The sequence below is a fragment of the Neomonachus schauinslandi genome, chromosome 5 (genome assembly GCF_002201575.2).
Source record: "Neomonachus schauinslandi chromosome 5, ASM220157v2, whole genome shotgun sequence".
Lineage (NCBI taxonomy): Eukaryota > Metazoa > Chordata > Mammalia > Carnivora > Phocidae > Neomonachus > Neomonachus schauinslandi.
The window spans coordinates 48,895,461-48,911,277 of NC_058407.1; the positions used below are offsets into that span (position 1 = coordinate 48,895,461).

Genomic DNA, 15,817 nt, shown 5'->3' on the forward strand with positions numbered 1-15,817 from the left:
TAACATTATTAAATAAAAGCTTTTAGGAATAGCATTTAACAGTGCTAGTTAAGTGTTTTTGTTTTTTTGCTAGTAAGTTTTCTAACAGGTTAACTTTTAAAACCAACTGCTACATAGGGTACTAGCATGGTTAAATTTGGAAAACTAGAGTACAGAATCAACTAGGAATCTTGAATAGACCAAGTCTGGCCTCAGGTGATGTCAATCAATGATTACCTTAGTTGTACATGTGGCACGTAACGGCTCAACAAGTCGGTCCAACCTCTGTAGTACTGCACTTGGACAAAGGGTGGAGAGTCTCACCAACATTAAAAATGTTAGCATCTATTAGAAATTAAAACAAAAAATTTAGACTTTGCATGATTTTCTAAAGACAGTATTCCAAATTCTGACAAAGTTCTTAAGAGGAATGACTAGTTTCAAACCTTAGCTGAGGAATATCAGTTGCAAGCATTAGACAGACCTAACCTATAACGTGGTCCTAGAGTAGAGAACAGTGGTTCTCAATCTTGGCTGCACATTAGCACTGCAGAGCTTTAGAAATATGCCCAATTCCTCAGCCCCTTTCCCAGAGATTTTTACCTAACCTGTCAGGATAGGGCCATAGATACAGTAAAAAGCTCGTGTGCACCAGAATGGAACATCACTGAACAAGAAAATAACTGAACTAGGAGAAAATCTTCAAAATAAGTTTCTACTGTCTTAGCAGGTATCAAAAAAACTGGTTATTCAGATTAATCCAGTACTCATAGTCTTTTTTTTCTCTTTAGACTATAAACTGTAGAATGAAACAGGAGGATTCTATTATTTCTTTTGGGGATTTGTTCATTGAATTCTGAGAGGATCAGGTTACTACCACATATGGAAACAGAAGTTGGGATTCTGATAGTATGCTCAATTACTGTTCAGCTGCCACTTTTGCCCTGCTTGACTAAAGGAAGGCCCTGAAGAGCAGAATAGAGACAATGCACTTTTTTTTTTTAAATCACCCTTTTATATAGTTCATATTTAAAACAGACGTGAGCAAATAAAACAAAGAGCAATTATGAGTAAAGTTCCTGCTCTAAACCTAAAAAGCAGTGTGATTTCTCTCTAGTTGCTTCTACAGATTGCTTTCTATAGAAAACAGTCCTTTTGTGTAAAGGATTATCCTTTAACAAAACTCTTGACATTAAGCCCATAATATCATATTGGAAAGTAAAAATCCCTCATTCCAATAAATAAAATGGTTATCATGTAGAACAGCTCTAAAGACAGTCCAAAGAATTAGCTAAGACAATGATGGAAGACTACTATCCAATATTAAGACAGGACAAAAATATACTCTAAACAGCAAAATTTGTCTGGACTCTTAAGGGAAAGCTGTAGAAACTATGCACTAAAGCAAGCTGGCACAGGGAATTTCTTAGAATTTTCCATCCATAACGTAGACTTGACTTCCTCCTCCAATGAGGTTTCTGGATTTTTCCTGTATGTCAACTGATGTTACATTGCATCACTATTACTTTTGCATATTATAGTTTATAACACACTTACTAAAATCATGACAAGCAAACCAGTTTTTCTTAATAAGCAAGAGTAAATTACAAGGGTGAAAGTGACTATAGGAAAGTCTTCTTCTAAAACAATCTATAAATAGGCACAAACATCAAACATCTTACCTTAATATCGTAATGGTCCTTCAAACCATCTTCAACATGATTCAGAAATTCAAAGATATCTAGTCTATCAAGACAACTGTCTAAAAGTGTGTACATACACTCAAAAGCTGCCTTTCTAATATCCAGTCCATCATCAACTGTATGCTTAAATGGACCCATTTCTACCTGTTGAAACAAAACAGAATGTGTGGATATACTTAAAAATAAAAGACAAGCTTAGATAAACAGTAATGTAACTAACTTACCTCTCTTATAAGCTCCTTTCTAACTTTTGTTTCATTATAAAGATGTGGCAGAACAGTATCTAGAAGATCCCTTATTAACGATGGTTTATTATGTGCTGCTGAATTGAATGTGACCAAGGCTACTCTTCTTACATTCAAATCTGGGTCTTCCAATGTTTTTAGGAAATCACCTGAAAATTTTAAGAGAAGCAACATACAGTCATGGTAGGCTTAAAATAAAATACATATGTTTTTCCTATATGGGTAAGTTTATTGTTGATATTATTATTTCTTCAATGCAGGTCACGGAAGAATATGATGATATAATAAGTGAATCTTAGAGCTGCTTTTAGCAACAGGTAAACTACTGATTAAACATAATTACATTCAGACATGATAACCGACTCTTATAAGCATTCTGTAACGCAGAGGGCATGGAATGAGAGAGCCCAAAAAGTTCCCTAATTACTTCTACTGATATATTTTAAAAAGGTAGGTTGCACAGAGAAGTGATGGAGCCAGCAGCTACAAAAATAACATAAATGATTCTACTCAGAGTTCAAAATTAGTATTTTCACAAAAAGCAACAAAAACAGAATTAAAAACATTGAGTTCAAAATAAGATAAATAGGATGAGGACTAGATCCATTACTTGATAAACTGATTACTAACAAGTATACAATTTATCAGATGATAAAAGAGAAATAAAACATTTCTATCTTTAATAAGAATATACAAATTGGTAAGAGGGTTAAAAATACAAAAGGAGGTAACTGAAACCTAATATAGGACAAAAAGCAGAAATAAGTCTGGTCTTGCCAATGTGGGGAAGAAATTATAGTGCAAAGATGTTTGGAGTCACACAGATGGTGATCCAAATCACTTCATTTGCCGATTGTATGACTTTTGGCAAGTTACTTTAGGCAAGAGCCTCAGTTTCTCAGTTTACAAAATGAGAACTATAAACCTTTAGGCTACATGAGTAGAATAAATTGCATGTATACTGCTGAATAGTGTCTGGGACATTGCTGTTATTCACATGGAGTTATTGTTCATCATTATGTAATCACAACCTTACAGTCAGCAATGTTTTGGAATACATAAGGGAAAAAAAGAGGTGCTAAGACTTGAATGTATCACAACAGCAATTTGAAAAAACGGGAAGGAAGTGATACTAGTATTTTAGACACCATATACTGGTAAATTCAAGTCTGACCACCCAGGAAATTTCGGATTACAAAAAGCGTTCAGGAGGTACCTTGGAATCAAAAAGAATTTAAATATACCAGACTAAACCTTCTTACCCCTCTGTTTGCTTACAATTACTAACACAGTAAATTAGAATAAAGTATTTGCTTTCAGAAAAGCACCTAAAATACTGCTATTACTATGGACAAATGGTGACATGCACTAGGATTACCTATCCCCAACTCTTTGGTTTAATTATTACAATTTTTAAAAGGCTTCCTAGGTGGTTCTGATGTTCATATAGTCACCAATAATACTAAACTAGATCATAATTCAATGAGAATGACCATCATCTGCTCAAATAACTATACCAATGATACACAATGGTTGACTTGTCAACCTGGAAATATGTCTCTAGAGATGTGGCACAGGACTCTTCTCCTTTGTCCTATCTTGTACGACACAAAAAATGTCAAATATATCAAAGCGGGGTGCCTGGGTGTCACAGTCAGTTGGGCAGCCGACTCTTTAGTTTCGGCTTGGGTTGTGATCTCAGGGTTGTGGGGTTGAGCCCTATGTCGGGCTATGTGCTCAGGGCAGAGTCTGCTTGGGATTCCCTCTCCTTCTGCCCCTCCCGCTCATGCTGGCTTGCTCTCTAAATAAATAAGTCAAACCAAAAACAGATGAAGAGAACAAAAGGCAAGAATCCTCCAATTCAGACCTTATGTCTAGGTCCCAACAATAGCATCCATTTATCCCTATGTCTCTCTTATTCTGAACTGATAATCCATTTTTGTAATTCTTTTAAATTGTTTTTTTTCCTTTCTGGCCTACTGCAGAATGACACAAAACTACAAAGCTTCTTTGCCATATCCTTCTATCCTCTCTGCAGCTCTGTCTTCAAGAAAACACCAAACTAAGCTCTGAAGGTCTTTAGTATTACCAACTCTAGGAAAACTGATGATGAAAACAACATAGGGAAGTTGTAAAATCAATAAAATAATCCTAAAAGCTAAATCTTGTCCTTGTCGATGTAGAGACAGCCCTAGTCTCCCCTGGCTATCTCTTAGTTCTACTTTTTTTTTATTCTTACATTGTCTCCACAGATCTCCTTGGGAGCTGGAGGGCTTACAAGAACAGAAAATTGGGGCAATAACAGATCAAGCAAGATTAATTTATATCTGGTCAGATAGACCAAATATGTAGACAACTCTGAAGCCATCCCAGTGTATTTATTTGCAAAATTATCTGATAACTTCAAACTAAAGGATGATTAAGTATGTAAGGTCACACACTGTCAATTATCTTTTCAATGAAACAATTACCAGACCCTTACAAGCATTTTATTTTAGTTCCTTAGTAATATTTTTAGTTACTGAAATTATTAATCAGTATGTTTATCTGTTTCCGCTTACCTATGCAGTTCTTTAACAGGGGATCAATAGGCTGTGGATGATCAGAAATAGTAAACTTCACAGCTGTAACCACTGAGCTTCGGGCATATGATGAGCCTAATTAAAAAGAAATTTTAAGTCTATTGGTATGTAAATACACTAAAATCCATGGATATCTTTAACATTTTCAAACCACTTCAACTGACACCAGTGTCCTCAACTCCCTAAAATTCTCTTTGGTCAGGAGTACCACTCATTGCTCTCAGGGCAGGCAAAGTTTACTCATAAAACATAATCCCACTAGATTTCAAAAGAAATAGTATCTTCTGGGAAGGAGAAGACCTGGGAGAGCAACAGTGGAGAATCTAGCCCTCACAAAAGGGAAGTGTTTAAACCCATAAATAGTTTACAAGACCTTCAAGTGTTTTCTTAAAAAAGCAGTTTCTAAAGAAAGCAATGGCTATTATTACCCACTACTTGGTCTAAAGGAGTTGACACTGGTAAATGTGAAAACAAAAGTCTTCTAGGATCCTTCATTTGAACTAAGTTCACTAATATTAGTACTGTAATTAGTACTACCAAGTTCCTTAGTATGTATTAATTCAAGAGACATTTGTCTTTTCCACATTTTAAGATAAAAGAGTTAACATTAAAATATAATGAACAATAGGAACTACAAGAGATTTAACCATGATCTTATTACTCTATCCTTTTTAAACAACAAAATGTCCTTTGAATATAGCTCCGTATTGCAACACAAGGCAACAGGTTCTACATGTAACACAATACAAAAAGGCTTTAACTTCTGCATTAGGCATCTTTCAAGGTTACCAACTGCTAATAATTTTTTTTTTTTTTTTTTTTAAGTAAGAAAATCTAGGTACCCACCTGATATCAAATACCCCTTAAGTCGTGGAAGGAGAGTTTCTGGATCAATTAGAGTGAGTTTTCCTAGACATTCAGCAACAACATTTCTGGTTCCTTCTTCCGCACACTCACAGTGCTTTAGCAGTAAGGCCCAGATGTTTTCAACATATGGTTTAAGGCCCACTACTGATGCAGAGCTAATAATTTCCTTCAAGGAATGAAGCAGAAGATACTGCCTTTTGGGTTGACTGGTTATTTCTTGTAAGACAAATGGTAGATACTCAGGAAGGTTGCCCACACTAATGCTGCCTAAAGCATAGGAGGCGGCTGATTTAACTTCTTCACTAGGAGATGAGAAGGCTTCTAATATTACAGATTTTAGTTCCAGCTGCCCACTTAAGTCAATATGATGCCCAACTTCTCCAAGAGAAAGCAGAGCTAAGAGACGAATGGAATCTGTAGACCTTGAGTTCTTGACATCTTGAATAAACTGACCTACTACAGCTGGTCCTTCTTTAGGGCATGCTCGAGTAAGGGCAGCTACACATTTGGCAATAGAATAGTAAGACTGCTTGTGAGTAAGAGCGGTGCTCTGAGAATAAACTGGACCAGTCAGCATGCGCAACAAATCCATGTACCCTAGATTATTTGTTCCAGTGACAACCAGAGCTTGGAAAAAGTCTAGCATGGCGCTAAGAGCTCCCCCCTGTAATAAAGGTGATCTCACAAGTCCAATAAGTTCATTGAGAATGGATCCACTTATCTTTGAAAGGGAGGAGGGATACACTTTTGCCAGTGTGGTAAGGAAACTGATAGCCATCTGTGAAACATGCATATCACTTTCACTGATAAGAGGTGGGAGTTCATCTAGAACTGCATCAATCATGGCAGCTGTCAAGCTGTCACTATAGTTTTTAATTAGAATATCTAGGGCAGAAAGGGTACCCAGTTTCAAAGCTCTCTGGTTTTTCCTGAGAAATGAAGCAAGGATAGGAACCCCTTCTCCCAGGACAGGCCTCAAATCTATCTTCAAAGGCGACCCAGCAATCAGTGTCAACGCCTTCACTGTAGTTAAGCGGGTAATTTCATTCTTTAGTCTCTCCAAGAAAATCTGAAGTGTATTAGGCAAATCAGAACCCAAATTGTCTCCAAGGTTGCAAATAATTTGTCCCATACAAGAAATAGCCCTTTCCTTGACCTCCTGATCAATGTCAGCTGCTTTCAACCTCTTAATGGTACAGGTAAATAGATCTTTGATATAAGGAGTTGCATCAAACGAGGAAGGCTGATCTAAAGGACGAATTACTTTGACAAGCTGCTGGGTAACAAGAAGTGCTTCAGATGTAATCTTGTAAAATGGGTCTCCAACACAAGCCACCACCGGAGGGACCAAAGCCTGAACGTGAGGATGGAAGACTTGAGGAGAGTGGTTACAGAGGATTACATATAGACACGACAAAGCATCAATCTTCAAATTTGATGAGCTTGATTTATCATTCAGTGAGAAAATGATTCCTAAAAAGCCAACAAAAAAAGTCCAATAATTTTTATGTATTTCTAAGAAAGAAAAAATTAAAAACTAATCCCTAAAATTTTATTAAACTTTCTACTTAATCATACTATATCTCTAAAGTAGTAGAAATTCCACAATCTATGATAAATATTAGAGTCAAAAATTTTAAGCTAAGATTTTAACCTTTTTACTTGAAAATTTCTAACTTTAGGTGTTCAAGATGGTTCTATGTGCAAATTAAGTTGTCACAAATGACCTTTTTGAAGGAAACAACTGTTTAAGCTTATCGAAGACTTAATAAAGTCTATAGTAAGTCCCCAAAGTAATTTACTATTTCTTTCATACCTGGCACAAGTACAGGAATGTGTTGCGTTAGGGCCCCAGGTAGTACATTTACCAGTTCAGTTAACATGTTAAAACAACACTGTCGGGTCTTCACACTTTTTTCTTTCATCTGTTTGTGCAGAGCTTTAACAATGTTGGGAACCTGTAATTATCACACACACATTAGTTGGTTCAGCTAGTGGTATTTCCTCAGTACACTTAACACAAATTATCAGGGATGGGAAGAGAGGGAAGAATTTAACAAGATTGTTAGACACAAATTTTGTCGCACCTATTAGATAAGGTCTCTTGGAACTCTATTTGCTTTATACTGATAAGACTATACTTTCAGGGATCATTTCTACAGTTTGTATCATTAGCTTTCTACAGAGCAAGAAAGTCTTCCTTGACTAATTTTAATTATGAAATGCACAAGACTAAATAGAAATCAAACCAAATTTTCAAACAAAATTTTAGGAACATAATTTATAAATGGCTTTTTGAACAAAAATAGCACAGATCTGCATTAAAAGAAAAGGGACAAATTACGGAGAAGAAACCATTAAATGGGTCTTCGACTTTGCTCTCACAATGAAATAGACCTCACTTAAAAATGTAGCTACAAGCAGCAAGGTTATGATTCAAAGACATCTGCTTCTAAACTTTCTAACGTTTTGTTAGTTGGTAAAACCTAAACAAAGTATTTACTAATCTTACAGATATGAAGATACATACAGACACATGCCATATCGAACAGTGATCTGAAAGCTAGAGACAAAAGAAAATCACCTAGTTCATTACATCATCAGAATGTCCCATGTTTTTATCTGACTTCTATACGCTTCTTCTCATTTCCTTCTACAATTAATCTTCAGTGTTCACCTTTAAGTTCACCATGATTTTTTTGTTAATTTGTACTACTTGAAAGCAAGACAGATATGTACATCCCCCCTGGGTTATGTGTTCAGTACCTCTCAACATCTGTTTTTGTAATTTATAAAAATGAACAAATATGTATGCCATTGGGCTGCTGTAGGGATTATATATAAGACAGAAAAATGCCTAGCATGCATTAAATATTCAGTAAGTAGGAGCTATATAGTTCTAATCTTTAGAATCTTAGAAAAGATGTCCTGCAGTGAAAAATATCTATGCCAGCTGTTATTAGTAAAATAATATGGACTAGGCACCAGACTGTTTACATAAATCACCTCATTTCTCACTACCGTAGGTAGACCATTCTAAGTAAATAAACTGTTCTTACAAATGAGAAAAGTGAGGTTTAATAAAATGACTAACTTGTCCAGGATCACACAGCTAAATGAGGACTGAAACGAGGTATGAACACAAGTAGTGTGACTCCATAGCTCTAAGATTTCTCTGTTAATATCAAAGATAATTTTACTGAACCTTAAAATTATTTTAATATTATTTAGTAAAATCAAGAATACCTCAAATCAGAATAATCTATTTACAAGTAACATAATATGAATATACATAAACTACTACATAAACATATCCCAGAAGTATGCTTTTCTGAAGATGTTCTGGGACTCAGATTTCCATATAAAAAAAGCAATTTTAAAATTTCATATTTAGAAGCATGACTTTCAACCATACTTTTAAACTGACCTGACTCTGAAGCATTGTTAAAGGTGTTTCTCCCTGCTCCATTGCATCAGGGTCACATAGCCAACTTTGGACAGGACGAGTTTGCTTCAAAAGAGAAAGGTATGCATGAAAAACATCTGCCTTTACATTCTCTTCACGCTCTTTAAATCTGGATATCAGTGCAGGAGAGACAGTCTTGTAGAATTCTGGAAGCATTTCATGCCTTGTGCTAACTACAGCATCCAAACACTTAGCAGCTGCACGTCTCACTTTCCAACTCATGTCATCGTCGTCACTGTATTCATCATCGCTCCCTAAAGAGAAGTTTTAATGTGAACAGGCTATTAATCGTAAGAAAAGTTTATCATTTAATACAGAAAGTGAACTGATACTCAAACCCAGTTTTATAACTTTTCACTAACACAGAGCAATAGAGAAGTTTTATTTTTTCTTTTTTTTAATAGAGAAGCTTTAAAAGATTTACTTAGAAAGACTCTATAAATTTACACATAAATTAACCTTTAAAGAAAATAATCATAACTGTTTTTAACTTGTTAATCATCTTCTCACTGTGGGTAAATGAACAGCTTATCAATCTTTATAATGATTAACACGTGAAACTTCTTTGCAACATAAATATTTGTAAAATCAGCCTTTTAAAACAGTATGAATAGAAGTTCAAAGGACTCATTTGACACTATAGGAAAATCAAACAATCAATCAAGGAGTTAATAAGATAAACCAGGAAATAAGATTGATGACTACAGATGAGGTGTTAAAAAAAAGCATGGTTACCAATCCCAGGACATGGGGAGAAACAAGAATCCTGACATCAGCTTTCTTTGTGGCTGTAAGGCTTTTTACTAAATTTGTTGATGGGCTATTAGGAAATAATATGTATATTTTCAACCTTTCAACATATTCTCTTAAGGTAGTTTAAAGAAACCATACTTCCTCAATTACAAGAAAATTCTGGTAACAACAAAGCACCATGTAAAAACAGAACACCATCTTCTCCAAATTCCTGTTACACCTTAAAACAATAGTCCAATGCTATTAACTCCATTTCACTCACGTATACTTCATTGGCTTTCATGTGTGTGAAATCTCTGAAAATTATTTCCTTCTAATACTATAAGGCTGAATCAGTTGGGTAACAAAGTCAGGAGGATGGCACAAATACTAGCAGTTCTCAGGACAGTCTAAAATTATCTAACAATAATTTGTTATTCTTAGATAAGATTATAGCCCTGAAATACTGATTCCTCACTGGGGGAAAAAGATGTCTCTTCATTGGCTTCTATTCCAATTAGCTTAGTGACAGCTAAATGTAGCTAGCTATGCCTTAGAAAATCCTAGGATTATATAATAAAATCTTCCAATCTCCAGAAGGTTTAATTTCATCATAGCACATTATAGGAAAACCCAACAAAATACTACTACACCCAAGGCATTTGACTTATTCAGCAATACATATGTGAATAAAAATTACAAGGTACTGTATCAAAATGGACTATTTAAAAGCAAATAAATAAATGAAGTTTTTCCCACAGCAACCCAACTATGGGAATTATTTTGCAGAAATACACTTTGTTGAAAAAAGGGTTATTAAAACATTACATACCCTAATCACTGAAATTATGTTGCTTTTATGTTAAATAACACTATGGTTACTAAGGTAGTACCTTAGTACTACTAAGGTAGTTATTAGGTATGATCCATGCAAACAGATAACTGAAGGACTTGGTTAGTTATTCAACATAAGTACTTAGCACACTAAAAACCAACAATCAAAAACAGGAACATATACTGCTACTGCTTTTTTCAAAGGATACTCTCCTGTTACAATCCCTTCAATACAGCACATTTACTGAGTGTCTTCTGTGTATCAAGCACTATCCTAGGCACTAGAATAAAGCAGTCAATAAAGAGGATGAAAAATCTCTGTCTTCATGAAACTTACATCCTAGTGGGTGGAAATTATTACAATATGTCAAAAGGGATTAGTTATAATAAAGAAAATAAAAACGTTGAGAAGGAAGACTATAAGTAAGGGGAAAGCCCTGAGATGTGAGACTGAATGAAGAGGGTGTGTGAGAGGAAGTAATTAAGTATAACCCCAAAGTTTTTGGCCTGAGAAACTAAGACGAAGGTACCATTCTGAGATAGAAAAGGCTAAATAAACAGGTTAGGCAGGAGATGGGGGAAAGGGAGGGGTAGGGGAGAAGATACTTTAGACACCTAAGCAGTAAATCAATTAAGCAGATGAATATAGAAACTTGAAATTCACAGGAAAAATGTGGAATGCAGGAAAAAATTTGAGTTTTCAGCATATTGTGATATTAAACTCAGGAGACTAGATGAGATTAACAAGAATTAAAGAGTATCACAGAGAAGTCCAAGGCCTAGAATACTCCAAAGTTTAGTGTTCAGGATTATGAAGAGCAACCAGCATAGAGACTGAGAGGGAGTAATCACAAAAATAGGACTAATATCAGTAGAGTGTGGTATCCTGGAAATTAAATAAAGAAATGCTGCGGATTTGAGTAACAGACAAACATCTGAGGTCACTGGTGATCCTGTCCTGAAAGACTGGATTCATGAGAGATGGAGAAAAAGGAACTGGAGAGCGTTCTTTTTGAGTTCTGTTGTAAGAGAAACTGGCAATAGCTGCCAGAGTGTAATATCAGGTTAAGAGGGATTTTTTTGTAATTGTTTCTGTTTTCTTTTTAAAAGATAAATGAAATTATAGACTTTGGAGGAATGTAAATTCATTCAAAGAATCAAATTTAAAAGTATGAAAAATATCAGGAAATCCACCAACCCACATACCTTGTAACTTACCCATTTAATTATCTCCATTATGATCTTTTTTTTTTAAGATTTTATTTGACAGAGAGAGACACAGCGAGAGAGGGAACACAAGCAGGGTGAGTGGGAGAGGGAGAAGCAGGCCTCCCGCCGGGCAGGGAGCCCGATGTGGGGCTCGATCCAGAACCCTGGGATCATGACCCGAGCCGAAGACAGACGCTCAATGACTGAGCCACCCAGGCACCCCTCCACTATGTTTCTTTTAATACTAGCAGAAACAACTAAACATGAGCAACCTCTATGTCCTTGAAAGTGCTATTCCTTTCCAAAGTAAATACTACAAATCATAGCACGATCAATCTTAGGAGCCTCAGAAATGTTTAGATGAAGCAAAAATGAACTTTTGGAACTTCATCAAGATAAAAAGCTTCTGCACAGCAAAGGAAACAGTCAACAAAACAGAGGCAACCCACAGAATGGGAGAAGATATTGGCAAATGACACTACAGATAAAGGGCTGGTATCCAAGAGCTATAAAGAACTTCTCAAACTCAACACCCAAAAAACAAATAATCAAGTCAAAAACTGGGCAGAAGACATGAACAGACACTTCTCCAAAGAAGACATACAAATGGCTAATAGACACATGAAAAAATGTTCATCATCATTAGCCATCAGGGAAATTCAAATCAAAACCACACTGAGATACGACCTTACACCAGTGAGAATGGCAAAAACTGACAAGGCAAGAAACAACAAATGTTGGAGAGGTTGTGGAGAAAGGGGAACCCTCTTACACCGTTGGTGGGAATACAAGTTGGTACAGCCACTTTGGAAAACAGTGTGGAGGTGCCTCAAAAAAATTAAAAATAGAGCAACCCAATGACCCAGCAATTGCACTACTGGGTATTTACCCCAAAGACACAGATGCAGTGAAAAGAAGGGCCATATTCACCCCAATGTTCATAGCAGCAATGTTCGCAATAGCCAAACTGTGCAAAGAGCTGAGATGCCCTTCAACAGATGAATGGATAAAGAAGATGTGGTCCACACAGACAATGGAATATTACTCAGCCATCAGGAAAGGATGAACACCCAACTTTTACATCAACATGGATGGGACTGGAGGAGATTATGCTAAGTGAAAAAAGTCAAGCAGAGAAAGTCAATTATCATATGGTTTCACTTATTTGTGGAACATAAGGAATAGCAAGGAGGATATTAGGACAAGGAAGGGAAAAATGAAGGGGGGGAATCGGAGGGAGAGATGAATCATGAGAGACTATGGACTCTGAGAAACAAACTGAGGGTGGAGGGGAGGGGGGTGGGCGGATGGGTTAGCCTGGTGATGGGTATTGAGGAGGGCACGTACCCATGGAGTATACCCATGGAGTACTGGGTGTTATACAAAAACAATGAAGTGTGGATCACTACATCAAAAACTAATGATGCATTGTACGGTGACTAACATAATAAAATAAAATAAAATGTTTAGATGATTCATGAAAGTTAAATGGAGCCTCAAACAATATCTAGGATTTTTCATGAAAGTACGTATAAAACCAACCATACTGCTGAATATGTATATCTACCATACAGTTTTAAAATAACATTCATTTCCCTCCTTACAAAAACCTTTTGCAGAAAATCTGAATAAAGAACAAAATTCTCTTGGCTAGCAATTATAAATGTACTAGTAACATTTTTTTTTCTGTGTATTAAAAACAATAGAACTGGGACATAATTTTTGTTACCCAATTTTTCACTCAACTTATTAATAACTGCTTTAATATTTTTCTAGATTCTGAAAGTGTTGCATAGCAGTTCAACACATGAATGCCCCATAATTTATTTAATCAATTTTCTATTGTTGAATATTGAGGTCATTTCCCCTTTCACTAGGTAAGGATCATCTCCATCTATAACACTGGGCCTTTCATGAAAATTTAACAAACTCCTTCTGTTTAATTTGAAATACCTTGGTCATCATCGTCACCACCATCTGCATCCATGGCATTTTCATCTTCATCTTCATCATCATAATTATAATTTGGATCATAGGTAAGATATTTAAGACAAATATTTATAATGGTGGAAACATGAGGATATACTTCCTTAGGACATCTGAAGAAAAAAATCTGGTAATAAAATGTGTCAGATAGTGAATCAAGAAAAGTACAGTTATTCAAGGCAGCTTTTATTTTTTTCTTCCCTTTAACACAGCATAGGAAAACTGATCCCCAGCCTTTCAATACCAATGACTCTGCATATTTTAAAATATTTACTTTTCAAATTACACTTAATTTTAAGATGAACTTTTCCCATTTTAACCCCTCTGAAGTCAGGATGATTCTTACAATAACTGATTTATCATGGTTAATGTGGGATAGTATAGAGAGAAATCTGTATATGCTCTAACTTCTCAACATAAGATTAGAAGACCAAGCCCAAGTGAATGTGCTCTTCAGCAACTAGGACTGTCTGTGAAAATGCCAATGCACATACTTCTACGCTAGGTCTTCTAGCTATATGCTGAGAGAGAGAACATAGAAATCCCCCACAAGAAAGGAATAATTTATATTTCTCAATTAAAAGAATAGAAACGAATCGCACAACTTCTGATTTTAAGAATTTGGTATGACCATAAAGCTACTTCTTAAAACCATGAGTGGGGCAAGGGATTACTACAGATAACAACTAGTCAAGTCTCAAGACACTATGCTATACCAAACTGGCAATTTTAGCCAAAGGCAAAAAAATCTGCTCCTCAGCCAGTTATGGCCTTCTAGTACATAAATGAAGATTTTATTATTAGAACCAAGGATTCCAAATTGAGACTCACTGCCCTAGCAAAATGGATGTGACAAACTTCAAAAAATGTTAAAAAGATATAAAATTCACTATATAGTTTTGGCCAGGTAATTAATTTACCCTGATGCTCTTTAAGACAGTAACTACATTATTAAATTAAACCAAAAGACAACCATAAATACCTTTACAAATTCTTTCAAGTCCTAGCAATGAAAAGGAAACATTTCAAAATAAATCTAAGGACCGTATTTTGAAATATAAGATCACATCCACTTCAAATACTGCACTGATTTATCAGTTACTGTTTAATGAGAATTTAATCAAACACATCCGAAACCAAAATTCATCCTGGCTGTCAGTAAAATAACCCATTTCTCCTCACCCACCTACTCTAGATCTTAATTATTACTCTATTCTTAAGGGAAACTTTTATTTGAATATAGAGATCCTGAAAACTTACCTTCTCACAAATGACTCAAACGCTTGAATGCAGTACTCTCTTAATTCATCGTCATCTACATTACAAAATTTTACCACCAAAGGAATTATCTTCTCAAGGTATTCACCTAAGAAAAGCATATTGGTTCTTAAAAACATTCATTTTTTTTTTTAATTAAAGAAAATTTTAAAGTATTTAAACATTTCTTACCTATTCTATGACCAGCTTGCCTACTAATTGCAGCAATACACTGTATGTAGGTTCTTGTTGTTGACATGGAATCATTTTTGGATAATTCTGACAACAGATGTTCAATAAGATCTACAAAAACTATATTTCCACAGCTCATAACCAGATGGCCAAGAGCAATAATGGTTCTTTTCCTCACTGCAAGTCTAGGGCTGGTCAACTGGGGGAGCAGACAGGTCAGAATTGAAGGATGGAAATTAACAAGAAGTCCTCCTTGCCTTAAAATAAGAAAGAAAACCATAAATAAATTCAAGATTTCTGAGCACTGAAATCTCTGGCCTCTGACCTCAATGTATTCAAACAGTAAAAATTTAGATGACATTAATCCAAATTCAGAATTAAAGTAAAACTAAATTCTTACTTTCTCTAGCAACCCAATTGAAAAATTAAGTAAATGCAGTTTTGAAATCTGTATCCCAAAATTCACTTCTAGAATCTAGAACCATATCTCCATCTATAAGATATCCAACCAAGCTTGAGAATACATCAAAAAAACAATGGTCTTGTCACTTTTCCCTTCCAGATCTCTAACGTGTTTTCCCTATTAATAGCTTTTTCTCTATGATAGCTTTCTGGGAGTTCTTAACACTCAAAATCTCAGAACCTCTTGACTATCCCCTCTCCCTATGGTCTTTCCTCAACATACCTATGTACTAAGTTGCATTGACCCTGTTGGTCCAATCCTCTCTTCCAAATCATTTCACATGTGCAGTTCAGGGAGTCAAT

The 15,817-nt window shown here is 35.4% G+C and overlaps 1 protein-coding gene and 1 pseudogene across 2 annotated transcripts in view; one reads left to right on the top strand and one right to left on the bottom strand.

Moving 5' to 3' along the window:
• CAND1 (cullin associated and neddylation dissociated 1) overlaps window positions 1-15,817 on the bottom strand; it is a 42,398-nt gene that overhangs the window by 2,604 nt on the left and 23,977 nt on the right. For both annotated transcript variants that reach the window (XM_021678679.1, XM_021678680.1), the window contains exons 5-14: window positions 15,053-15,309; window positions 14,864-14,969; window positions 13,571-13,716; window positions 8,804-9,096; window positions 7,193-7,334; window positions 5,356-6,849; window positions 4,489-4,584; window positions 1,907-2,076; window positions 1,662-1,826; window positions 217-324 (exon numbers count right to left, since the gene is read on the bottom strand). In XM_021678679.1, coding sequence (XP_021534354.1) covers window positions 217-324; window positions 1,662-1,826; window positions 1,907-2,076; window positions 4,489-4,584; window positions 5,356-6,849; window positions 7,193-7,334; window positions 8,804-9,096; window positions 13,571-13,716; window positions 14,864-14,969; window positions 15,053-15,309 — 2,977 coding nt within the window. The remainder of the gene's footprint in view (window positions 1-216; window positions 325-1,661; window positions 1,827-1,906; window positions 2,077-4,488; window positions 4,585-5,355; window positions 6,850-7,192; window positions 7,335-8,803; window positions 9,097-13,570; window positions 13,717-14,863; window positions 14,970-15,052; window positions 15,310-15,817) is intronic.
• LOC123325075 lies at window positions 7,508-7,620 on the top strand (annotated as a pseudogene).